We start from the raw sequence: 27,559 nt of genomic DNA, 5'->3' as shown, positions 1-27,559 counted from the left end.
TTCGATTGTAATAGGTTTGGCCACTTTTCTAGAAATTGTCCTCATGAGAAGGATACTCCAAGGGATGATGACAACAACAACCACAACAACTACAAAGGCAATGGAAATAAAAGGAACAACATGTTCAACAACAAAGGAAAGAGGAATTCTCTCATTTCTCGATATGGAAATGTTTGTCCTCCCAAGAAGTTGAGAAATTCCAGGTATGAGGAAACTAATGTCATATACAAGCAAAAGGAATTTCATCTTATTTCTTCCCTTACCATTGCCTCTCCTCTAGATACATTGGATCATTGGTTGATTGGTAGTGGTTCCTTAAGGCACTTCACTAGGTATAAGGAGGCCCTCTCAAACTTGCTTGAAAAGAAAAAAAATGTGGTGATCATACTCGGGGAAAATGCCACCTATCCAGTGAAAGGGATTGAGATTGTCACTCTTCACTTAAATAAAGGTCAAACCCTTCATATATAAGAAGTATTTATATACCTGATTTGAAAAATAACTTGGTCTCTGTTTCTGCAATGGAAGATATTGGTTTCAAGGTGACATTCGTTGATGGGAAGGTACGTGTTTTGAAAAGGAACCCAAAAGATGAATTTACACTTATATTTAGGGTTGAAGGTCTCTATCAGGTTGGATGAAGTCCTTTGGGAGCTATGACTTGTGATACTTCTCTTCAATCTGAATTATGGAACCGAATATTTTCTCACCTTCATTACAAATCCCTACCTGATGTAAGGAAGATGGTCACAGGTATGCCCGAATTCAACATAGATCATGAAGGAGTTTTTAGGGTTGTGCAATTGGCAAACATAAAAGGGGACCATTCCCCGCAAGTGAAATTCAAACTACTGATATTATTCAATTAGACCATTTTGATCTATCAGGTATGTTTCCCATAACATCTCTAGGTGGATACTTGTACTATGAAATTTTTTTGGATGACTTCTCTCACAAAACATGGATCTATTTATTGAAAAATAAGGATGAAGTGTTCAAATGGTTCCGCTCTTTCAAAGCCTTGATCGAGAATCAAACATGGAAGAAGATCAAAATATTGAGGATCGATAATGGAACTGAAATGAGTCAAATGAATTCAATGACTACTATAGAGAAGTTAGATTTAAGAGGGAGACCACTACTACATATACTCCTGAGAAAAATGGTGTTCGAGTAAGGAAGAATTGAACTATCATAGAAGCCACCCATGCCATGCTTCATGACCAAGGCCTACCAAAGTTCTTATGGGGACAAGCTGTTAATGTCGTTGTGTATCTTCAAAATATATTTCCGCATCAAGAATTGGACTTCAAGTCACTCGAAGAGGTTTTCATCGATAATAAACTTGATGTTTCTCATTTTAGAATTTTTGGTTGTCCCATATATTTTCATGTACCGAAAGAGAGAAGAAACAAGCTAGATGCATCTGGGAAGAAAGGAACATTTTTGGGCTAGAGTGAAACTTTGAATGCATATAGAATCTATGTGCCTCGTCAAAGAGAAGTGGAAATAAGTCATGATGTCACTTTCGATGAAGATTCTTCACTTGGGAAAGTCCAAGATCTTCTTATCCCTAGGAAGGAAAATGATGATGATGCAAGAAAGTAGGATGAATCTTTGTGATCCAGGTGGATGTTGGTGGCCACCCACCTATCCCATTTGGACCCCTACAACTGTCTCTTTTAGTTTTTTAGTTTCCATAATTGTAGCACAATTTACCATTTTTAGTAGTTTTTTGGGTCCTGAACTTCTGGAGCCGTTTTGAGGCCCTAAATGACGTTTTTTGGGAAATATGGGAGCAACATGGGTCCATGGATCGATGTTTCTCTTCCCAAAGTTGTAGTGCTTGGATAGATACTTTTAACGAGCTATTGTACGCGTCAAACGAAGATCGTATGCCAAAGTTACGACCCCGGGAAGTTGATGTACCAATTTACCCAAACGCGGCCCACAGTTTGGCGTTTCATCTTCTAGGGTTAGGTTTTTGGATGTTAAGGTTTTTCCATTGATTCTCAACAATAAATAGGCCTTCGAGCCTCATTGTAATTCAGTTCAAAGGCATGTAGCCATCACATCTCTTCTCAGAGATAAGCTACCATCGCCCTAGCTGGTTTATTTCCATTTCTGTTTGTAAGCATATTTCAGTATTGTACATTAATGAAATGAAGTATTATTTCCACTGAATATTTGTGTTTATGGATATCTCTATAATTTGTTTCGTTCCTGTTTAAATCCAGATCAGTGGTATCAGAGCGATCTGCTTTTTCTCTGTTTTTCTTTGCATGTCCCTAACGAGGTCGGGTTAGAAGGAGTTACGACTTGAACTGATCGAGCCTTTGCAAGACCAACCTCGCAAATCCTGATGGCCTCCCATGGTGGATGAGAAGAAATATTAGGGCCAGGAGATCCTATCAAAATCTTGCTCGAAGAAGCCCTCGAGCAACAAAGGAATGTGATGATGGACAATTTTGCGCAGATCCTTTAGCGGTTACCCAGAGGCGACGCATCAGCTTCCAACAACTACTTTGGAAACACTACACTCTTTAAGGTACAAGTTAATTTTGAAATCCCCATATCCGAGGGTCAGATAGATGCAAATGCCATAGATAAATGGTTAAATATGCTAGAAGGGTATTCTTCTATTCATGAATTTTCAAGTCAGGAAAAGATTGTTTTCGCCCTTCTCAAAGCAGCCCCCCGCGTCAAGCACTGGTGGGAAACCTACTGCGAGCAGAAGGATGAAAGCACGGGCTCACTATTTTCAGCCACACCCATTTGGAATTCATTCTGAGATGCCATCAAGGATCAGTACTACCCTGTCAAAAGTTATGAGGACAAATACATAAAGTGGACCACGCTGCCGCAGGGAAGGGACCAAGATGTGCCAGAGTTCACAAACATTTTTCATACCCTTCACACATAGTTGCGTATCAAATATTCTGAGCTGCATCTGGTACTTAAATACCGCGGCTTCCTACACAGATACATCCAGGAATAGATGGAGTTCCTGAACATCTCCTCGCTCGGCACGACGTACTGATACGCTGTCAAAATCGAGAAAAGGTTCAAACAGAGGAAGCGAAACTTTGGATCTACGAATCTGAAGACCAAAGGAAAAAGCCAAGGCGGGGTGACCCAAGACAACTCGTTGAAGCTGCAAGAAAAGAACAACACCACGAAGTTGAATAAGGACACAGGAAAGTGGTGTGAGTTCCACAAGAGCCCCACTCACAACGCAAGTGAGTTTCAGACCAAGCAGTCGCTCGTGGCCGAGTTGAAGGCTTCAAAATCATATGCATGTTCCGACCCTAAGTCAGAACCCAACAAGGGGAATGGAAAAGGGAAGCAGATCATTGATGTGGAACCCAGCACCACTGTTGCCACTGCCAAGATCCAGAAGAATGAGCTCGAAGATCTAGAGGAGGGGGAGCGTCTTTTCCACTCACAGATGTGGGTGAAGGGTTCGCCGCTGCAATTCATATTCGACAGTGGTAGCCAAAACAACCTCATTTCAGTAGAGGTTGTGAAGTGGTTGGGCCTACCGACTACACCACACCTGCAACCATGCAATATCGGGTGGCTTCACCAAAGACAAGATCTCTGAGTCCGCTAGCAGTGTTGCCTTCCCTATGGCATCAAACCCTTCACAGACAAGGTATTGTGTGATGTTACACCTCTAGATGTTTATGATGTATTATTAGGCTAGCCATACTTGTGGAGGCAACATGTTGTGTATGAGTCAAGGCCTCACACTGTTATTATTTCTTTGGGTAATTCATTATACAGGATACCATAGGTAGCCCCACCTACCACCACCTCTTTGATCGCTACTAAGAAAGGAAACAAGCTTATATCCCAGACTAGGAAATTCATTTTCTATCGGGTTCACTCCCAAAGTAAAGGGAAGATCGTTGCCACATCCATGACCCCCGCAAAGGGTTCCTCCATGAAACAACAACAACAACAGAGGGATACGGTCATGAAAGAACATAGGAACAACTTCTCCTCACACACGGGCATCACACAAGCTTCAGGTGGGCGAGAAAGTCTGGTTACATTTGTAGAAAGAACGCCTTACAAGAGCCAATCAGAAGCTCAGACCACTCCGACATGGTCCTTACAGTATTTCCAAGGCCGTGGGAAACAATTCTTTGGAGCACAACATTCCTCCATTCCTTCGCTTGCACCGAGTGTTCAATGTGGAACGCCCTCGACCATGCTTCCCACCATTACTGGACACATCAGAGATTGTAGAACAGCTCACCAGGGACCAAGTTCATCAGATAGAGGAACTCAATGTAATGGGGACCATTGCTTCCTAAGGGGGAAGGAATGATCCAGGTGGATGTTGGCGGCCACCCACCTATCCCATTTGGACCCCCACAACTGTCTCTTTCAGTTTTTTAGTTTCCGTAATTGTAGCACAATTTACTATTTTTAGCAGTTTTTCGAGTCTTGAACTTCTGGAGCCATTTTGAGGCCCTAAACGATGTTTTTTGGTAAATGTGGGAGAAACATGGGTCCATGGATCAATTTTTCTCTTCCTAAAGTTGTAATGCTCAGATAGATCATTCTAACGAGCTATTGTACGCGTCAAACATAGATCGTATGCCAAAGTTACGACCCTAGGAAGTTGATGTACCAGTTTACCCAAACAGGGCCCACATTTTGGCGTTTCATCTTCTAGGGTTAGGTTTTTAGATGTTAAGGGTTTTCCATTGTTTCTCAATAATAAATAGGCCTTCGAGCCTCATTGTAATTTAGTTCAGAGGTATGTAATCGTCACATCTCTTCTCAGAGATAAGCTACCATCGCCCTAGCTGGTTTATTTCCATTTTTGTTTGTAAGCATATTTTAGTATTTTACATTAATGAAATGAAGCATTATTTCCACTACATATTTGTGTTTATGGTTATATATGTAATTTGTTGCGTTCCTGTTTAAATCTGGATCACTTTGACAGATGCTTTGATGCTCGATATTGAAGGTTTGATGGATCCCATTGATCCACCTCCTTTTGAGCCCTCTACTTTAAGAAAAATACCTTTGTGGCTCAAAGATACTCTTGAAGATGCCGAGAAACATGTTGCACCAAGGGAGGGATTTTGTGAAAGAAAGCAGCTGAGCAAGTACCAAGGGTACTTAGTTTCTATGAGTACCATAGTTCAATCTAAGCCATGTACATTTAAAGAAGTTGTGAAGCACCAATATTGGAAGGATGTGATGAATGAGGAATATGAGTAAATCATGAAGAATGATGTATGGGATGTGGTTCCTAGACCCAAGGACAAGTCAATGGTTGCACCGGTTTCCCGATATACCACTATCTGTTCGATTATAGCTCTTGTTTCCTCTCAAGGATGGATCCTACACCAAATGGATGTCAAAACTACTTTCTTGCACGACTCGATTAAGGACGAAGTCTATGTAGAACAACCTAAGGGGTTCAATGTTCAAGATCGTAAGACACATGTATTCAGGTTGAAGAAATCCCTCTATGGGTTCAAGCAAGCCCCTATGGCTTGGTATAAGTGGATAGATAATTATCTTATGAATTTTGGTTTTACAAGGAGTGAAGCTTACCCAAACCTATACTTCTAGATTGAAATGGACAAGCCTCTCATTCTGGTCCTTATGTGGATGATCTCTTTCTCACAGGTGATGATGCTCTCATTTACCAATGCAAGAGGGAGTTGGCTTCTGAATTCAAGATGAAGGACCTAGGACTGATGCACTACTTACTAAGGTTGGAGGTATGGAAAAATGAAGGTGATATTTTCCTTTCTCAAGGAAAATATATATTGTGAAGTTGCTTGAGAGATGTAGGATGGTGGATTGCAAGTCCATGTCTACTTCGATGGAAGTCAACTTCAAGAAGCTATGTGGAAGTGCTTTTGGGCCCATATTAGCAGACCCTTTCAAGTATCGACAACTTGTGGGGGGCCTAATGTTCTTGGTAAACTCTCATCTTAACATATGCTTCACTATGAATACCTTGAATCAATTTATGGTAAAGCCTCATCACATTCACTGGATTTCTAATAAGAATCTCTTCAGATATCTCTAGGAAAAAATCCATTGTGTACCAAGATATACCGCCAAGAATTTGAGGTTGCATGGATAAAAAGATGCTGACTGGGTTGGCAGTGTGATGAATCGTAAGAGCACATCTAGGTTTTGCTCCTCTTTGGGGTCTACTTCAATATCTTGGATGAGAAGGAAGTATAAATCGTTTGCAATAAGCACCGCCGAGGACGAATACATTGATGTGAGTATGACATGTTGTGAAGTTGTTTGGTTGAGGAATATCTTCAGTGAGCTATTTGAGCATGTTCTAGATACCACTATGATCTTCTGCGACAACCAGAGTGGGATTTTCCTTTCAGAGAATCCTGTTTTCCATGACCACTCCAAGCACATTGATATCACGTACCACTTTATCTGGGATATGGTACAATAGGGGGCAATAAAAATCCAACACATCAGGATGAATGAGCAGGTCACAGATATCCTTATGAAGCCTTCGAGGAAGGTGAAATTCTTAACCTTCTGAGAGATACTTGGATTCGTGGAAAGGCCCTCCTATGAGGGTCTCACATGAGTTGGACACTGAGCTATAGGAGATGCTAGGGTCTTGGGGTACTTCTTAGAGCTATGAGCTACCATAAGGTGAGTGGTTCACCTTTCCCTAATGGTGCGCTATATACAGGGTGACTATATACAGGGTGAGTGGTTCACCTTCCCCTGTGATACCCCATGATGGTTGACATGTGTGTAGGGTGAGTGGTTCACCTTCCCCTACAATTGCAGACACATGTATGTAGGGTGAGTGGTTCACCCTCCCCTATGATTAACATATGCATAGGATGATTGGTTCACCTCCTCCTATGGCATATAAGCATGATGATTGGTTCACCTTCTCCTACCAATGCACCAGCATGCATCCTACCCATAGAGTCTGAGACTCATGGGAAGTATCTCTCATATGGACAATGAGTTGGTAAAAGTGGTTAGGGACCATAGAAATATCCATGGATGCATCGTGTACTTTTGTACTCCATATGACTAGGATGCATGGTTTTCAACAACTTGATTTGGGATCATGGACTAACCTTTGTCAGTGGAGAGTGGTAAGGTCTTGTGACTCACTCTCAATCACTTCTTCATTATTACTTCATGGTTCAGAAGAGATGACAAAGATGGTACATGATGATAGGATGACATGATGATGACAAATGGATTGGCAAGTAGAATTCTCCATAGTTGAGAGGGAGTGTTAAAATTGGAAACTAGGAAGAAATTCCACCTTGGGACAACTCATATGATGGATATTATTATTTCATTGGATTCCTCTTTTCAAAAGGTCCAAGATTGATATAAATATCATCTCATTCAAACAAGCAGAAGTATGATTTTAAATTAATTATCTCACATGTACAAACTGTTCAGGTCGGCCTCAACTTAATTTAGGCTCATGAATCCTAATATATGTGTCTCTTCACCCACAACAAAGTGTATAAATAAAAGAGACCTCTCACCTCATTTGGACATCATTCGCACACACATTCTTCTCTCTCTTCATCAAATTGGTTCTTACATCTTGGGCATCTTCTCTCTCTCTCTCTCTCTCTCTCTCACATACAGCTAAGAGGATTATTTTTCTAGGTTAAAACATAATAAAATATTCCAGACTGTTGACTAGCATTGACCAACATTGTCCACTGCTATTTTTACTGAATTTGATTGCATTTGTGGAGGCAGAATTTCTCTCTCTTGAGGTTGCATTGATTGGCACAAAAATCGAGAAGTTTGGGACTTTTGACCTGCTTTTACCACAAGTTTGTTTGACTGGAAGGATGACTATTGTTTGACCAAATTTGACTAGAGTTTGTGGGACTGTTTTGGGTTGACTTTGAATTTTTCTGAAGGCCAAATTAAACTACCTTTGACCAAGTTTCAAAGGAGTTTTTTTGCTGTTGATTTGACCAGCATTGACTTTCTAGTTAGGGCTGAATTTTGACTGTAGTTGACTACAAAATTTGACAAGGATGATTTGACTTTGTATTGGGCTAGTCTATCTAATTTTGTACTCTCTCTCTCTCTACTGAACTATTGAATAATAATAAGAAGATTTGATCAAAGTGTTTCCCCACATTGGGTTTTTTCCCTAGAATCCTCCATATCCGGTGTCCTCTTTTCTTGGCTTGCCTTCTGCATATGTTTTTTTATGTTTTATCTACATTTACTTTTAATTTGATTAATGGTTGATGTGACTAACACTGGAAATAATTGGATATTTTTACTGGGTTGCTAAAATAACATTGAAGTAAATTGTGCTAAGTATAGAACATACCATTGTTATATAAAATTAATGGCACTATCCATCAAGATAGTGCTTGTGTGATGTTCAACTCATGTCGACAATCAATGCGTGCTTTTATTGATAGTCCCCCTCACTTTGTTGCATTCATACTTCTATTTCGCTGATTTTTATCAACTATTTCTTTTGCGCATTTTTCACTTTCACGAGTTTATTTTCACATTCATGATTGTCATTTTTACTTTTTTTCACTTTCATAAGTGGAATTTTCATGATATCTTCACCCTGGCATGTGTCTCTTTCAAGGCATTTTTCAAGTTTCATCTTATGTTTTCCTCATGATGCAGGTGTCACTTCTGTGATTTTCACTCCTGCATGGATCACACCTTTGAACAACACCAAAGTTAGTTCTAACATACTCTTTTGTGGTATATGGTCATACATATCATTAAAATATGCACTAGATACATTCCTGCAACTCAACGCACCATTTGGTCACAGTCGTCATAGTTGTCGTAACTTGTGCTCGAAGTGTCATAATGTGTCATTTCAGCTATCACACTTAGATATAAGTGTCGCTTTGCTATCATTTCAAGGTGTAATTTTCACTTATGAGTCTTGTGTATTCTATTGGATTTTATTGATGGTTTTATGTGTGAGATCCAAGCTTGAGTCATATTCAGATGCATTTTCCCTCTTTTACTTTGTCGATCCCATGTTTATCCATTTCAAAGCCCTTCTTGGTCCTTTAAACTAGTGCAAGTTGTGAATCCTTTATCCCTCTCATTGAGTGTGGATCTCAACCTATCTATAGTCCTCAATTATGCAATCCTACTCCAAAATTTTGGGCAACAAGCCCCTCTCAAGATTACACAAAACCTATTACACATTATGATCCTCCTAAGTGCAGCCACTTTATCCTTCTTTCTCATACTAACTCACTTCACTATGTTCTGCTCACCCCTGTCTTGCATGGCACATAAGGAATTCCTAACTAACAACATGGACCTCTTTCACCCTTATGTAGAGGAAAAACATGCAAAGCAAAGATCCTCCTATCCTTCCAGTGTAGTGAAAACCTTCCTAGACAAGTGGATTCATCCCTATAGCCTCCCTTAGTGAAAATCACACTCCAAATAGACAAGCACCTAATGTTGAGTGCAAGTGCACTAGCCTAGGATGAAAATCACACTAAAAAGCAATAGATACCCCTTGTTGAAGAAAACTATGCTTTCTATCAAGTCTCCTCTTCCTTTTAGCGTGTGGCGCACCCCTAAAGGCTAAAGCCTCACCCTTCCCCCTTCACCAATGAGCTATGCACCCAATATTGGCATAGAATATTCCTCTAGAGCACATGGTGTAGTAGGGAAGGCTAAAGGAAGCCTCCTCTCTTCCTTTTTCTAGTCAAATTGGGCCCTTCGTGAAAATATTCCTTCTATGAGCACATAGCATAGTCCTGAAGGTTGAACCTTTCACCTTCCCACCATTACAATGTGTTCATGTGCCCTAATCCTACCTCTGACCCATCCTTTGAGTGCATGGTGCAATAGAGAAGGTTGAATGAGGCCTCCTCTTTAATTTTACCATTCAAACTATGCTTTTAATCTTTCCTCTCTGTCTTTGGAGTGCATAGCGCATCCTTGAAGAATGAAGCTTTCCACCTTATCCCTTCAACTTCCCACATTGCCCTGGACCAATGAGAGCTCCTCTTTATAGTTCATGGCATTGTAAAAATGAACAATGAAGCCTTCCTAATCCACTGATGAGTTTGACGACACCCTCTTAATTAAGCCTTCTTCTTTTTACCCTGTCATAGGCATATCATGAGAAGATCATTCCATGAGCTAGGTAGTGATAAAATAATTTTTTTAAGACTAATTTTTCCTTTCCGTAAATGATCTTCATCAACAATATTACTATCTCATCATAACAACGTGATGCTCAAGGAAGAGAATAAAGAAGATAAACAAAGAACACATGTAGAGAAGAAGCATAAAGAATAACAATCACGAAGACATGAAGCAGATCATAGACCAAGATAGAAAGAAGACATTGCATGATGACTCAGAGGATTCTGATATTAATCAAAGACTCTTTTATGGGTGAATATGAGCATCAAAGGGGATATTTCATGAATATTGAGCATATATCAGATCTACCATGAAGAATGCAAGATGAAGAATCAAGCAAGACAACTTGGCATTACCACCTCATCATGAAGTCCATGTCTTCATTGTCAATTTGTAATTTGTACTAGTGTCATCATAATATTCAATATGTGTCCATGTGTCATGCCACATCATCATGTGGAATGTAATGATGTATTCTCAAAAAAAGGACAAAATGTAATGTGTGGAAGTCCAAGAGTCATGTGGAATATGAAAAGTCACTTAGTCATATATGGACAAAATGTCTTTAGGAGAAGTCCAAAAGTCATTAGAAGTTCAATAGTTGTTTAGAAGTCCAAATAACACATTAGAAGTCCAAGAGTCATGAGGCTAATTCAAGATTCATGGGGATATGAAAGGTCATTACCCTTGTTATAAAAGAAAGCTCATAACTCAAGAAAGAGGCTTTTGGAGGCTCAAGCTTGGGATAGATAATATTGGCTTCTCTACTTAGCATAGGAGAGAAAACTATTCTTTGGAGAAGCAAGAAGTGGCTTAATGTTCCACTATTGGAGCTTGTGTCTCACTGTTGTAATTTTGTATTTGGATCTTCCACCTTATAATTGAAGCTATATGAGCCAACACATTCTCATGCATCTATAGCAAATGTTTTAGGACTATTCTTGGGATGTTTATGATATATGTTGTGTTCACATGTACTGGATAAATTGAACTATTTCGATGGCTTTGGTACTCATCTTGTTGAATGTGTGTTGTATTTTCTTTAATAATCAGTATGTGAACTATTTTTCTAACAAATATTTCTTTGCTCATGCATATCTGTTTGTTTAGTACTATTAATTCCTTCTATAGGCTCACTTTTGTCTCCCCCCTCATGAAGGTCTCCTTTTACACATTGCAATCGGTGTTTCACAATGTCAACTTGCTTGTTCAACGTTTATTTATACAATCTCTTATGTTACCCGTTGAAACCAAGATGAACCTTTGTGTTACGGTGGCCAGTTTTATACTCCGGATGGGGCTCCTACTCCAAACGGTGTGAAATATAATTGGGACTTCACATGCGGGAGACCCCTTGTATGTTGGTGGTATCCAACACCGATAACACAACCACATCATTAGACACCGATATACCCTAGAAACCCAATAAGGTGAAAACCAACTAACGTTTAATTTTATTATGAAACGCTCGTGAGCATGCTCACCCCTAACTCAATGGTTTGTAAGGGAGTCCATCCCATAACCATTGCCATAAATTCTTACAAAGAAAAATCATTTAAAGACAACATATTTTTCTAAAAGCTATTACAATCATCATGATATATTTTACCCAAAATTCCTCAATCTCTATGACTTTGTGGCCTAGTTGTTCCCATTAATGGATTATCCAGTAACTAAAATTCCTCAATCTGCCTAAAACTTTTATCAGTCACATGTTTATAAATAAATACTGCACTGACCATTATTCCCCTCACACAAGAACATATTCTTTTTCTTTTCCAAAGAAAAATCACTCCCTGTTCACAATATTTTCACATTCTTTTATTAACATACTTGCTTTGCTCTTAGTGCATGTAATTATATATCTTAAGAGAACTAGCCTCTCGTCTATGCAATTATGTGTTCTTTCCAAAATAAATAATACACTAGATATTGTTCCTCTGCGTGTGAAGTCATACTCTTTTCTAAAATAAATCTAATGTAATATATACTACGCTTTTGCATGAAACTACATGTCCTTTCCAACAACATTTTTCTTCCAAATGATAGCTATTTACAATAACTATAGAACATGAAAATACATGCCCTATAAAGTTAACACATTAGTTATTTTTTTTGTGTGAAACTTCTTGTTCATTAATATGATAGTTATTCTTCTTGCAGACACACATATCTCTCTTTCCTAAAAGGGGCTAACTAAATCATGCATGCAAATACATAATATTTTCCACAAGAGAACTAACACATTCTTTCATGCAATATATGTTATTTTCCAAATCATGCTAACATAATAACGCATATTCCCTTCAAGAAAATTAACATCATGGATTTAGTTTTATGCACCTCAACATATATACTTTTTTAAAGAAATAGTTACTAATTTAGTACATGCATGTGCATATTTCTTTTTCCAAAGAAATATAACATAACAATCATGACTTATATCCATATAAACACTCTTTCTTTCCAAGAAACTTAGCAAGATCATTATTATGTCTGTGCGTAAACAATTACTATTTTTTCCAAAGAGGTAATACCGCATTTATTATTATGATGCATGCAATTACATATTTCTCTAATTCAATTGTTAATCATTTGTGCATGCAATACATGTTATTCTAACACAATCTCCAATAATTTCATGCATACAAACAAATAATAAAAACAAACATGGGTTCTCTCTCACACACACACACACACAAGCAAGTTTTCAATAAAATAATTCTATTTCTTATCATTCCGTGCACCAGAGTTCATATGATTTTTCTTTCCAACACATTAGCACAACTAGTTTGTCTTTACCATGTAGTGTTTCTATGAAAACTAAAGTGGCCAATCTTTTATGAAAATGATATTCATGTGCAATCATCTCCCAAAATGGAGAAAAACATATTAAGGTGAATTTGAGTGTGTTACATCAAGGATCTTATGATGTGTTAATAGGTATGGACTGGTTGGAAGGACATTGGTCCCTAGTAAAATGTAAAGACAACACCATTAGTTTCCTCACTGATGAGGGTGTTCGACAAGATATTTAGGGTATTAAAAGAGCCATTAAGTTACGATCCATCACAACTAATCAATTAAGTAAGTGCATCCAGAGAGGCTGCCAAATTTATGTTGTGCATGTGGGTTTTAAAAATTCCAAGGACAAGACAGATACCCTGGAAAATATACCAATCATTCAAGAATTTGTGGATTTCTTTCCAGGGGAAATTATGAGGCTGCCACCTAAGAGAAATATTGATTTAACCATAATAATCATTCCCTGAGCAACCCCAGTGTCAAAATCTCCCTATCGTATGAGTATACCTGAATTGACATAACCTAAGATGCAGTTGCAAGAGCTGCTTAACAAAGGATACATTCACGCAAGCGTGTTTCCCTGGGGGTCACCAGTATTGTTTGTGGAAAAAAAAGGATGGCACACTGTGATTATGTATTTATTATAGACAAATAAATAAGCTAACTGTAAAAAACAAGTACCCGTTGCCAGGGATCGATGGTTTATTTAATCAAGCTAAGGGTGCCACCGTGTTTCTAAGATTTATCTATGGTCAAGGTATCACCAAATAAGGATTAAGGAGGAATACATTTGTAATACCGCATTCAGTACTCGCTATGGCCACTATGAATTCGTTGATTTGTCATTCGGGCTTACTAATGTCCCCACAACCTTAATGAGTCTAATGAATGGAATTTCCCACCCTTACTTAGATAAGTTCATTTTGATTTTTATTGACGATATCATGATATAATCGAGAAATTTAGAAGAGCATAAGGAAAATCTTCGGATAGTAATGCAAACCCTATGAGAAAACCAACTTTGTGCTAAATTTAGCAAATACAATTTTTATAAGGAACAAACTCAATACTTGGGGCATGTGATTTCATGTAAAGGCATAGCTTTTGATCCTGATAAAATTAAAACTATCATGGATTGACCCATTCACATAAATGTTGCAGACATTTAACCTTTTATGGGATTAACAGGGTAGTATCGTCATTTTATAAAAGGGTTTTCTAGGATTATTTACCCTATAACTTCTCTGCAGAGAAAAGGAAGAACCTTTAGGTGGACTATGGAGTGTCAACATAGTTTTGAGAAATTGAAACATTTATTGATTACAACCCCGGTGTTGAAAGTTGTTAACCTAATTTTTTATTATTATTATTTTTACATATGCTTGTTAAGAAGGTCTGGGAGGAGTTTTGATGTAAGACAATACAATGATAGCTTATGAATCACGTAAGTTAAAAATCACAAGTATAGGTATTTGACTTACAATTTAGAGCTAATTGTGATAGTTCATGCTCCGAAGGTATTGGAGACATTACTTATTAGGGAAAATATTCCTTTTGATGATTAATCATAGCAGTTTAACTAGTTTCCTTTAATCAACCTAATATAAATGCACAACAATCTAGGTAGACCGCTTCTCCAAGTGAATTTGACTTTGATATAAGGAAACATAAAGGAAAGAAGAATTGTGTGGCCAATGCGTTACGTAGAACACTGCACAGTGTATATGAAATTTCTTATAATCAAATAGAATTTGACATTTTAGAACAACTCAAGGAGGTTGTTATTAAAAATCTAGAATATGAATTTTTATGGTAGCAACCTAAACAAGCACAAAATTATGGAAAGTGGTTAGAGTACGGTACAAACAATAAAGAAGTGTTAACCTTCAAAGGAAGAATATATTTTCCTAATCAATTGGAAATTAAATAATTCACACTGGATGAATTTCACCGTAGTCCATATGTTACCCATCTCGAATATCATAAACTATTTTTTGCAATTAAAAAGGACTAATTTTGGTGTATGAGAAGGGGTATTGCTGAATATTTATACAAATTCTTGGAGTCCCAACAAGTGAAAGTTAAGCACCAACACCCTGCTAGATTGCTTCATCCACTCCCTATCGCTAAGTGGAAATGGGAGATGGTTACATTGATTTCCATAAAAGGCCTGCCTAAATCTAAAAAGAAAAATGATTCCATCATGGTAGTGGTGGACAAATTTAAAAAAACAAATCATTTAATTCCTGTTAAATCCACAAACAAAACTGCTGAAATTGTAGATATATTTATGAAAGAGATATGTTGATTGCACAATATGCCAAAAGTGGTATTTTCAGATAGGGATGTGAAATTTGCCTTTGCATTTTAGAAGGCTCTTTTTACCGAATTGGGTACTCAAATTTATTTTAGTACCACATATCACCCCCAAACATATGGACAAACAGAACGGGTGAATCGAGCATTAGAAGACATGTTAATTTTGTATGTGATGCAAGAACCAAACAAATGGGATGAATACCTTCACTTGGTTGAATTCACATATAACAATCGTTATCACAAATCATTAAAAATGAGTCCCTACAAAAAGTTGTATGGAAGAAAATGTAGAACGCCTACAAATTGGAGTAATCTGCAAGATAATATAACCCCAAGACCTGATATGTTAATGGAAATGGAGAAAACATTGAAAAAGGTTCAACATAATTTAAAGGTTTCCCAGTATAGACAAAAGGCGTATGCATATAATAAAATAACATTTAAATAATTCCATATCAGGGACCACGTTTATGTACGAATTAAACCCAAGAAAATCACCTTAAGGTGGGGTGGTTGTGCAAAGTTAGTAGTCTGATATTGTGGACCCTTCCATATTTCTGAAACAATAGGGCCTGTAGCATACCAATTTGCAATACCAAGCCATATACGAGTTCACAAAGTATTTTATTTCATGTTTTAATGTTAAAGAAATATGTATACGATTCCAGACACATTATTAATTGGCAAGATGTACAAGTATGGTACTGAAATTTTATATATATATATATATGTGTGTGTGTGTGTTTAATTCAAAGACTAGATAGAACTAATAAGAGAATTATGATTGTTTGACAGGTTGAACCAGATAGAAAGTTCTTGGTAGAGCCTTTGTGTATTCTAAATTAAAAAGAAATAATGTAACAGAGGCGAGATATTACCGAGGTTAAAGTGCAATGGAGACACTTTAGTCCGAAAGAGGCCATTATGAGTTTGACGGCACCCTCTTAATTAAGCCTTCTTCTTTTTACCCTGTCATAGGCCTATCATGAGAAGATCATTCCATGAGCTAGGTAGCGATAAAATAATTTTTTTAAGACTAACTTTTCCTTTCTGTGAATGATATTCATCAACAATATTACTATCTCATCATAACAAGGTGATGCTCAAGGAAGATAGTAAAGAAGATAAACAAAGAACACTTGTAGAGAAGAAGCACAAAGAAGAACAATCACAAAGACATGAAGCAGATCATAGACCGAGATAGAAAGAAGACATTGCATGATGACTTAGAGGATTCTGATATTCATCAAAGACTCTTTTGTGGGTGAATATAAGCAACAAAGGGGATATTTCATGAATATTGAGCATATATCAGATCTAACATCAAGAATGCAAGATGAAGAAACAAGCAAGATAGCTTGGTATTACCACCTCATCATGAAGTCCATGTCTTCATTGTCAATTTGTAATTTGTACTAGTGTCATCATAATATTCAATATGTGTCCATGTGTCATGCCACATTATCCTGTGGAATGTAATGATGTATTCTAAAAAAAAAGACAATGTAATGTGTCGAAGTCCAAGAGTCGTATGTGGAATATGAAAAGTCACTTAGTCATATATGGACAAAATGTCTTTAGGAGAAGTCCAAAAGTCATTAGAAGTTCAAGAGTTGTTTAGAAGTCCAAATAACACATTAGAAGTCCAAGATTCATGAAGCTAATTCAAGATTCATAGGGATATGAAAGGTCATTCCCCTTCTTATAAAAGAAACCTCATAACTCAAGCAAGAGGATTTTGGAGGCTCAAGCTTTGGATAGCTAATCTTGGCTTCTCTACTTAGCAGAGGAGAGAAAACTATTCTTTGGAGAAGCAAGAAGTGGCTTAATGTTCCACTATTGGAGTTTGTGTCTCACTGTTGTAATTTTGTACTTGGATCTTCCACCTTATAATTGAAGCTATATGAGCCAACACATTCTCATGCATCTATAGCAAATGTTTTAGGACTATTCTTGGGATGTTTATGATATATGTTGTGTTCACACGTACTGAATAAATTGAACTATTTCAGTGGCTTTGGTACTCATCTTGTTGAATGTGTGTTGTATTTTCTTTAATAATCGGTATGTGAACTATTTTTCTAACAAATATTTCTTTGCTCATGCATGTCTTTGGTTAGTACTATTAATTCCTTCTATAGGCTCACTTTTGTCTCCCCCCTCATGAAGGTCTCCTTTTACACATTGCAATTGGTGTTTCACAATGTCAACTTGTTTGTTCAACGTTTATTTATACAATCTCTTATGTTACCCATTGAAACCAAGACGAACCTTTGTGTTACGGTGGCCAGTTTTATACTCCGGATGGGGCTCCTACTCCAAACGGTGTGAAATATAATTGGGACTTCACATGGGGGAGACCCCTTGTATGTTGGTGGTATCCAGCACCGTTAGCACAACCACATCATTAGACACCGATATACCCTAGAAACCCAGTAAGGTAAAAACCAAGTAATGTTTAATTTTATTATGAAACGTTCGTGAGGATGCTCACCCCTAAATGGTTTGTAAGGGAGTCCATCCCTTAACCATTTCCATAAATTCTTACAAAGAAACATCATTTAAATACAACATATTTTTCTAAAATCTATTACAATCATCATGATATATTTTACCCAAAAATCCTCATTCTCTATGACTTTGTGGCCTAGTTGTTCCCATTAATGGATCATCCAATAACTAAAATTCCTCAATCTGACTAAAACTTTTATCAATCACATGTTTATAAATAAATACCGCATTAACCATTATTCCCCTCACACAAGAACATATTCTTTTTCTTTTCCAAAGAAAAATCACTCCCTGTTCACAATATTTTCACATTCTTTTATTACCATATTTGCTTTGCTCTTAGTGCATGTAATTATATATCTTAAGAGAACTAGCCTCTCGACTATGCAATTATGTGTTCTTTTCCAAAATAAATAATACACTAGATATTGTTCTTCTGCGTGTGAATTCATATTCTTTTCTAAAATAAATCTAACGTAATATATACTATGCTTTTGCATGAAACTACATGTCCTTTCCAACAACATTTTTCTTCCAAATGAAAGCTATTTAAAATAACTATAGTACATGAAAATACATGCCCTATAAAGTTAACACATTAGTTATTATTTTTTGTATGAAACTTCTTGTTCATTAATATAATAGCTATTCTTCTTGCAGACACATATCTCTCTTTCCTAAAAATGCTAACTAAATCATGCATGCAAATACATAATATTTTCCACAAGAGAACTAAAACATTCTTTCATGCAATATACATTATTTTCTAAATGATACTAACATAATAACACACATTCCCTTCAAGAAGCTCACTATTAAAAATAAATCTCATTCTTGCCATTGAAAAATTATTGGATGAATTGCATGGAGCAATTTACTTCACCAAGTTGGACCTTCATTCAAGATATCATCAAATCAAAATGAAGACTGAATACATTCCGAAACAACATTTAGAACTCATGAGGGTCATTATGAATTTTTGGTCATGCCTTTTGGCCTTACCAATGCACCTTCTACATTTCAAAGTTCGAATCATTCCATTTTCAAACCCTACCTTAGAAAATTTGTGTCAGTATTTTTTGATGATATACTAATCTACAACAAGTTTTGGAAGGATCATGTTCAATATGTTGACAAAGTGGTCACACTATTGGAGGTGAAACAATTATATGCAAAAACCTCCAAATGTCTCTTTGGAGTACAAGTGGAATATTTGGGTCATATTATATCTCATGAAGGTGTTAAGGTAGACCCTAACAAAATTAAAGCCATTAAAGAATGGAAAATCCCCACATCCATAAAGCATCTGCAAGGATTTCTCGAGTTGACAGGGTATTATCGCAAGTTTGTTAAGAAATATTGGAGAATAACAGCACCTCTAACAACATTAGAGAAAAAAGATGCATTTTCTTAGACTCCAGAAACAATGAATACCTTTGAACATCTTAAAGAGGCAATGTGTCAAGCACCAGTCTTAGCTACACCAGACTTCACAAAAACCTTTATTGTGGAAATATGCATTTTCTTGGACTCCAGAAAAAATGAAGGCCTTTGAACATCTTAAAGAGACAATGTGTCAGACACCAGTCTTAACTACGTCAGACTGCACAAAAACCTTTATTGTGGAATGTGATGCCTCAAGAAATGGCATTGGTGTTGTTTTAATGCAAGAATAAAGACCCATTACTTTCGAAAGTCCTCCAATCAAAAGAAAGTATTTACAGCGTTGTTTATGAAAAGGAAATGTTGGCAATTCTACATGCACATAAGAAATGGCAACCTTACCTAATGGGAAGACACTTCAAAATAACATATCATAATAGTCTTAAATACTTTTTAAAACAAAGATTTTCTTCAGAAGAGCAACAAAAATGGGTCACAAATATGTTAGGTTATGACTGAAATTATCTACAAAAAGGGGAAACAAAATGTTATTGCAAATGCACCCTAAAAAATGGATGAGGATGTGGAGCCATTGTTTTGTGTCATTTCTATTATCCAAATAGATTGGATAAATGAAACAATGGATGAATGGAAGAATGCCAAAGAAGTGTGGGCACTCATTCAAAAGTTGCCACAAAATCCTAGTACATATGATACATTTTGCTGGAAAAATGATTTGTTATGGTACAAAAATTATACCTCCATAAGAATTCCCAACTCAAACAAAAGATTCTTTTGGAAATTGCACACCTCTCCCTTAGGAGGGAATTCAGGATTTTTAAAAACTTATCACAGAGTTAATAAGGAATTCTTTTGGGATGGCCTTAAATTTGATATTCAAAATTTTATGGCAGAATGTTTAGTTTGCCAACAAAATAAAGTTGAGACAATTAAGAACCTGGGTCTATTACAACCTTTATCCATTCCAAGTCCACATTGGAAGGAGGTTTAAATGGACTTTATCACAGGTTTACCCAGGTCTAAAGGATAGAGTGTCATCATGGTGGTAGTTGATAGAGTTACCAAGTATGCAAACTTTTGTGTATTATCTCATCCATTTAAAGTCGATAGCATTTATGGAAACAATTCAAAAGCTATATGGAAACCCAAAGATTATTGTAAGCGACAGAGGTCCTATTTTCACTGGAAATTTTTGGACACAATTATTTTCTTGTCTGGGTACTCAGTTAGCTCATAGCTCATCATCCTCAATCTGATGGGCAAACTGACATAGTTAACAAATGTTTGAAAGGATATTTTCGTTGCTTGGTATCTGATAAATAGACACAATGGATCAAATGGTTACCTATGGCTGAATGGTACTGCAGCAAAAATGACCCCATTTATGGCATTTTATGGATATCATCCACCATCCATCACATCATATTTAAGAGAAAATTCTAAGGTTCAAGCAGTGGAAGATCACATCGAGCATCAACAAAAAGTTCTCCAACTCTTAAAGGATAACCTCACTTTGGCGCAAAATAGAATTTAACAAGAAGGAAATCAACATCGCAACAAAAATAGTTTTAATGTAGGTGACTAGGTATTTCTACGACTACAACCATACAAATAAATGTCCCTCAAGCAAGCTAAGAAGGATAATAAATTATCACCTAAGTATTATGGTCCATACAAGGTGTTGCAAAAGATTGGTACTATGGCATACAAATTGGAACTTCCTGCAATGCACCCAATTTTCCATCTTTCAAGCTTAAAAAAAGTTATAGGTGACAAGCTCCCAGTTCAAACAATATTGCCAAAACTTAACGAGGAAGACAAAATCATATTGGAACCTAAAGCAGTCACAAAAACAAGAATTCGACAACTATAAAATCGATCAATTTCAGAGTATCTCATAAAGTGGAAAAAGTTACCCGTTGAAGATTCAACATGGAAGGATGAGAATTTTATACAAAAACATCCAAAACCTCAAATGTTGAAGAGAATACTTTTTTGAAGGAGGGGCATGTTAGGTCCCTATAATAGTAGTGTATTCCCTTATTATTATTTGTCATTATAGCCCTTTATTGTTATTGTTGTGCCCATGTTGTTCCCAAACTGTGATTATTGTGCCCCTTAGAAGCCCATTGTTGTTATTGTTGTGCTCTTACAATATTATTGCTATGTCTGCCCTGATTATATCTAACATTTGTAATGCAAGCCATAATCCATTCAATATTACGTACCTGGAGACCGATTTTGTGCAGTACAATACGCAGGTATGCCCAATCAAGATAGTCATATGCCCTCTGGAGATCCACCTTGATAACGATCGCATTAAGCTTCTTGATGTGAATGGAATGTAAGCACCCATGTGCAATAGCTTCAGAGTGATATAGCAATACAAAGTATTCTTGATTCTAAGAGCTATGATTTTAGAGATCAACTTGTATATCAAACTACATAAGGAGATAGGCATGTAATCGAGGAAAGTCCTTCAATCACTCTTCTTGGGAATAAGAGCGATGTATGTCGAGTTGATTTGAGGAAAGATGTGACCCCCCATTCGAGATTCTTCAACCATCGCTAGCAAGTCCTTGTCCATTACATCAAAGAAATGCAGAAATAGTTCAACAATCCAGCCATTTAGACCAGGGCACTTGTCCTTAGAAAGAGTTTTAAGGACGTCATGTATCTCATCCAAAGTGACAACCTTATATAATTCTTCATTTTTCTCCCCATCACACATTGTAGGATATAAGTCAGTGCCCTAGATCTGATCTTCAATGCAATCTTCCTCTCTCTATTTGTATGCCTATCCCCCTCCTGTATCCACAGTTTCCTGTTCTTCAGCCTCCAGATGACCACCTGAATATGTAATATGTTTCGTTTTTTTTTTCCTCTAGTGCCTTAATGTAATGCAATAGGTCCGCAGTTGGGCATCCCAGATTCAATGTCGATTCCAGTCTATCCATCTCATCATTAATGTCGATCTGAGTAAGCCATGATGGAATTGTCTTCTTTACAAATTGTGTGTGGAATTTTCTTTTAGCACTCCAACAATGTTGTGGTCATGTCTGAATTATATGTATTTAAAGTTAATGGTTTTGCATCTTTCTCTTTCAAAATAAAAAATGCTCAAGCCACACCAACCCTTAATATGGCCGAACTTGTACCCATAGGGTTTCAAACTGGTAACCTTTTCACCATGGAGTGCCTTAGCATAACATCCTATCATCAACTATTCTACCCATGTAGGTGGCCATTTTAATTAACTGAATGTTCCATGTTTTTTTAATATAGTAACTCTATATTATACTACCCTATAATTATTTTGACAAGAATTATTCTGCTATCAATTACTTTTTGCATAACAGACAGGTACTAAGCAACAACATATTGCACTTGTTCATTATAAATAAAAGTAATAAACACATCTAAGACATAACAACTTGACTTAAAAGTAATAAACACAACTTTGACACACCAACTTGACTCTCATTAAGTGTGGTAGAGTGTTTGGCCTTCAACTAAGTAACTATCCTTCCACTATCCTTTTACTCTTGGCAAAGAGTTGTGTAGTTATTGCAATCTGGCATACTGCGTGCGACGTATCATGGAAATTGGTAGTGAAAAGGGTCAATTACCACACTAAATTAAAATTAGATTTGAAAATTGATCAGATTTCGAAACACGATGGAAACAAATTTATCCAATCTCTGAATCATACTTATTATCAAATTCGTTGATTTTCAAACATCACAAGTTCTGAATATAAGTGAAATTAGTTTAAACTGGACAAGCAGTTGAGTCAAAAAATTATAAATAATGTGTGTTGCTAACTTGCTATTCCAAGGTCTTGTATACAAAATGCTGAATTTGACCTGGATCTAGACAATAATGCTCAGTTTTGGCTGCTAAACTACCTTCTAGAGACCCACAGTGAAAATCCAGATCAAGCCTCACATTACATTTTGATGAGCACAATACCCTCTTTATGACATCATATACTACCATTGTACTTCTTATAAATAAAAGTAATAAACACATCTAAGACATAACAACTTGACTTAAAAGTAATAAACACAACTTTGACACACCAACTTGACTCTCATTAAGTGTAGTAGAGTGTTTGGCCTTCAACTAAGTAACTATCCTTCCACTATACTTTTACTCTTGGCAAAGAGTTGTGTAGTTATTGCAATCTGGCATACTGCGTGCGACGTATCATGGAAATTGGTAGTGAAAAGGGTCAATTACCACACTAAATTAAAATTAGATTTGAAAATTGATCAGATTTCGAAACACGATGGAAACAAATTTATCCAATCTCTGAATCATACTTATTATCAAATTCGTTAATTTTCAAACATCACAAGTTCTGAATATAAGTGAAATTAGTTTAAACTGGACAAGCAGTTGAGTCAACAAATTATAAATAATGTGTGTTGCTAACTTGCTATTCCAGGTCTTGTATACAAAATGCTGAATTTGACCTGGATCTAGACAATAATGCTCAGTTTTGGCTGCTAAACTACCTTCTAGAGACCCACAGTGAAAATCCAGATCAAGCCTCACATTACATTTTGATGAGCACAATACCCTCTTTATGACATCATATACTACCATTGTACTTCTTAAAGATTGATTCCGTAAACCACTAAGCACCAGTGCATCCCATCACCTGGAAGCACCTCAAATAAGATACAGATAACACGTGACACTGTAGCAACAGGTGAATTGGTTGGATTTCTGATTGCCATTTACTTGTCATTGTATTTACAAAGCCATGTATAGAAATTGCTTTTGAAATATTGAGGTTCTTAACTATTTACTTAAATATTGTTGTCTGAAATTGGGATTAATACTCCCAAACTTGACTACAAAACTACCGAGCTTGCAAGAACTGCCTCCTAAATATCTGAATGTTTCCATCCTTCATATATTCTTATTAGCCATGAAAAATCACTATCCTTGTAACATGTTTTCTGCACGTATTCTGATTCAGTTGTGTATGCATGCAACTTTATATGAATTATTACAGTTATTTTCAGGAAGGACTGCCTCGTATATTATACAAGAATTAAACTTTTGAAACCTTTATTAATACATTAAGAAAACACAGCAAGCAACTTTGATATTCAACATCAGGCAGCATAACGCCAGGAAGCTAAAGCCCTTTTAACACTTCACATATTCCATAGATGACAAAATGAAGATATCTTCTCCTGAATACGCACCCTGCAAAATTTGTACACTAACGGAGAATTTGTACAATACCCTTAAAACTTCATGGGCAAGCAGAACCAGGCTTATAAAACCAAATGACAGGCGTTCTTGATAAAGGCACAAAGGTATGCAAATTCTATAGCAATCTATTTTCTATGATGTCGACGTTTAGCTTCGCCTCTTTGCCTCTTGTCATCTTCCCAATCACGATTGTAAAGCCTGAAGCAAACAAGTTAAAGAAGCACAATGTTCACTGTACCAAAAATTCTAACAAATATGTAACAGAAGTCTCAGGATAGTTCACTTGCCATTTCACTTAATCTTGTATTGTTCATAATTTAACACGAGAATGCCTCAATTAAGGTTGGATAATACTGTACTAATCTACAGTAATAGAAGAGAGATCAACTACTTAATAAAATATATGTGCAATATTCCAGATGGAAATATGAAAGGATACGGTTCATGATCCCGCCGAGTGACTTTGCCACCTTCTTTATTATGTATCCTCCCAGTAGAACCTTTGTCATATCCACTTTCTTCCAGATATAGGCTCCTCTGTAGTGGAGGTTCCTTCCTGTCCCTGTCTCTACCATCATAGGGCTGGGACATTGTGACAGAAAGAGGTGGTGGTGGCGGTGGTGATGGTCCATAATTAGCAGTTGCTTCTGATGACAGGTGGTCTCGTTTAAGCCTACGCCTCTTGGAAGCAGCAGTTGCATCTTCTGCTTCTTTTAGGAGGTTTGCTTTATCCCTATCCTTTTCAGTCTGTAAATAAAAAATATGACATAATTATAAAGCACAACCACTAGGCACTTTGTATTCATACAGAATCTAAAATTAGACATGTTGATCATCAAGGCAGATATCCTTAAGTTTATAGGAAATAAAAATCTAATCAATATCAATACTATTGTATTAACATTTGATTAGGATGCCACAATTGCCAGATGTATGCCAGTAGAAGCAAAATAAGCTATATATTTTTCAAGAACATTTGAGAGGTTTGAGAAACCAAATTTCTCCCAAGCGGTCAGATGGTCATGGTAGAAAAAGTCACATTTCTTGCCCCAAAAAATAAAGCAATCCAACACATACAAACTTACACTTGAAGCAGATCAACCTTAACTAGCAGCCAATTGTTAACACAAAATCATCCACTCTGTTCATACATAATGACTTGATAATCTTGTTAGTGAGATATTCTAGACGTAAGTCGTTTATGCAGTTTCCAGAATATAGTAAATACTAAAAACGTTCAAAGAAGAAGAATAGCAGCACACCAGGTCAAAGGAAAACCAAACTAGACATTTATTATGAACATCTCAGAGAATAAAAAGAAATTATATACATGTCCACAAATAACTAAATAGGTCAATGGAGTAGAAAGTAGAAATTACAAAGGACATGCTTGTTACAGAAGGGTGAGTACGTGTCTGTTTAAAAACAAAAGTTAGAATTTAAGCAAACTGAAACATGTATTCACAAGTGACATACCAACCTTCACCCTGATAGATGTCAGGAACTATGCATAGTATCTGAAAGGACCATTAAAGTGCCCCTATCCCTGCCAACCTAACTACCTATAAAGACAATGGAACAACACTATGATCCAATCATAAATGCAGTATATAGTGTACAGGAAAACCTCGTGATCCCATCCCAGAACATACAGATGACTAGAAAGGGAGTTTATGTACAACATTTTAATCATCCAAGTAGTTGGGGTACTCAACACCAATGGTCATGTCAGAAACCGCAAATGTTGTAGGTCTTCCAGCAAGCCAACTCTCAAGTAGTAGATATATTTTGGACACCTCACTGCCAAAACCATTAAAGGCAATTACTGCAATTACCTATATAACAATAGTGGCACTGGCACAGCAGGTAAATAAAGGGCATCGTAACTTCCAGATTTATAGAAGGGATTACATGGAAGAAAATATACCTACCATCAAACAGAGAAGTTGAGCTTCAAGAACCCAAATTACCAGAGCAAGTGAGGCACTGGTAATATATGTTCCACAATCAACTGCAAGTCCCAGCAAGAAAATAGAACTGCAAAAGGATGACTTGTTGCTATAAACAGGGAAAAGGAGAGTGCTAATGTAGACCTAATTCAATGTTTCACTGGATTTCATTTTCATAAGAAAGCTAATTTAACAAAATTTTATGTTATAAAATTTTGGTTATTAGCAAACTCCTTGAAGCTAAGCCCTAATTTCTTCCAATTATGAAGCTAAGGGTACTATGAAAAACAAACTGAATACCTAGATCTTCCGGAGAAATCACATAGAAAACTTAGGGTCAACGCGTTTCGAACCTCTATCTAGGTTCATCATCATGACAAGGATGAGGAGCAAGATCAACAAACCACTAATTTATATCAGAGATGCAACGGTCAAAAAAGAAATATAAATAAAAAGATACATTAAGGGATAAAAGCAATTTATTTATTAGTTATTTTTTAATTTAATTTTAATTTATTTAATTTCTATTTTTATTATTCAGAAATTATTATATGACTAACAATTTCTAATATTTTATTATATAATTTATTAAGATTCAAATATCTTATCAATTAAAATTATATTAAATATAAATAATGATTGATTAAAAATTATATCTATCTAATAAGAAAGGGAAAATTATATAATAATAATATTAATAATAAAAACTGATAAATACAATAATAAAACAAAATTCAAAATAAAATCAAAACAAATAAAAGAAAAGAGATCCTAGAACAGAACAAACACCAACCAAGAAAGGAGAAGGAAACAAAAAGGAGGGAAGAAAAACCCAGGGGCTTAAGAACAAAGAGAAGGGACCCACGAGCTGCTTAATTTCCATCAATCGTCCCTATTAAGAGTCTTACTTGTCTTTTCAATCTCGATGGCTTCTCTTAATTTTCAGTGATGGAAATGATCAAGCCTAGCAAGGACCTTAGAATCCTCTAAGCATATATAGTGTTTTGATAATTTAATGTCTTTTGTTATAGCAGAGAAGCGAGTCCTATAGTGTCTAAGGTCTGTTGTGTGCTCTTGAATCCTCTAAGGAATGGAACATCTAGTCTCTCCAATATAGGGGGTTCCACAAGAACATGGAATTAAATAAAAACCCTTTATGCTTTTGGGAT

General features: G+C 36.4%; 1 protein-coding gene across 8 annotated transcripts in view; it reads right to left on the bottom strand.

The window, feature by feature from the left end:
• Positions 1-24,274: 24,274 nt before the first annotated feature.
• Positions 24,275-27,559, bottom strand: part of THO2 — a 323,352-nt gene continuing 320,067 nt past the window's right edge. For 5 of the 8 annotated variants that reach the window (XM_089385721.1, XM_089385724.1, XM_089385725.1 and 2 more), the window contains 2 exons: positions 24,881-25,188; positions 24,275-24,639 (listed from right to left, as the gene is read on the bottom strand). In XM_089385721.1, coding sequence (XP_089241847.1) covers positions 24,567-24,639; positions 24,881-25,188 — 381 coding nt within the window. In that variant the 3' untranslated portion in view covers positions 24,275-24,566. Of the gene's footprint in view, positions 24,640-24,880; positions 25,189-27,559 lie in introns of those variants that run through there. The other 3 variants (XR_016249455.1, XR_016249456.1, XR_016249457.1) reach the window with 1 other exon arrangement.

The sequence above is a fragment of the Pinus tabuliformis genome, chromosome Q (genome assembly GCF_031772625.1).
Source record: "Pinus tabuliformis cultivar Carrire ecotype Pingquan chromosome Q, CPIR1, whole genome shotgun sequence".
Lineage (NCBI taxonomy): Eukaryota > Viridiplantae > Streptophyta > Pinopsida > Pinales > Pinaceae > Pinus > Pinus tabuliformis.
This window is presented reverse-complemented; position numbering and strand designations above follow the sequence as displayed.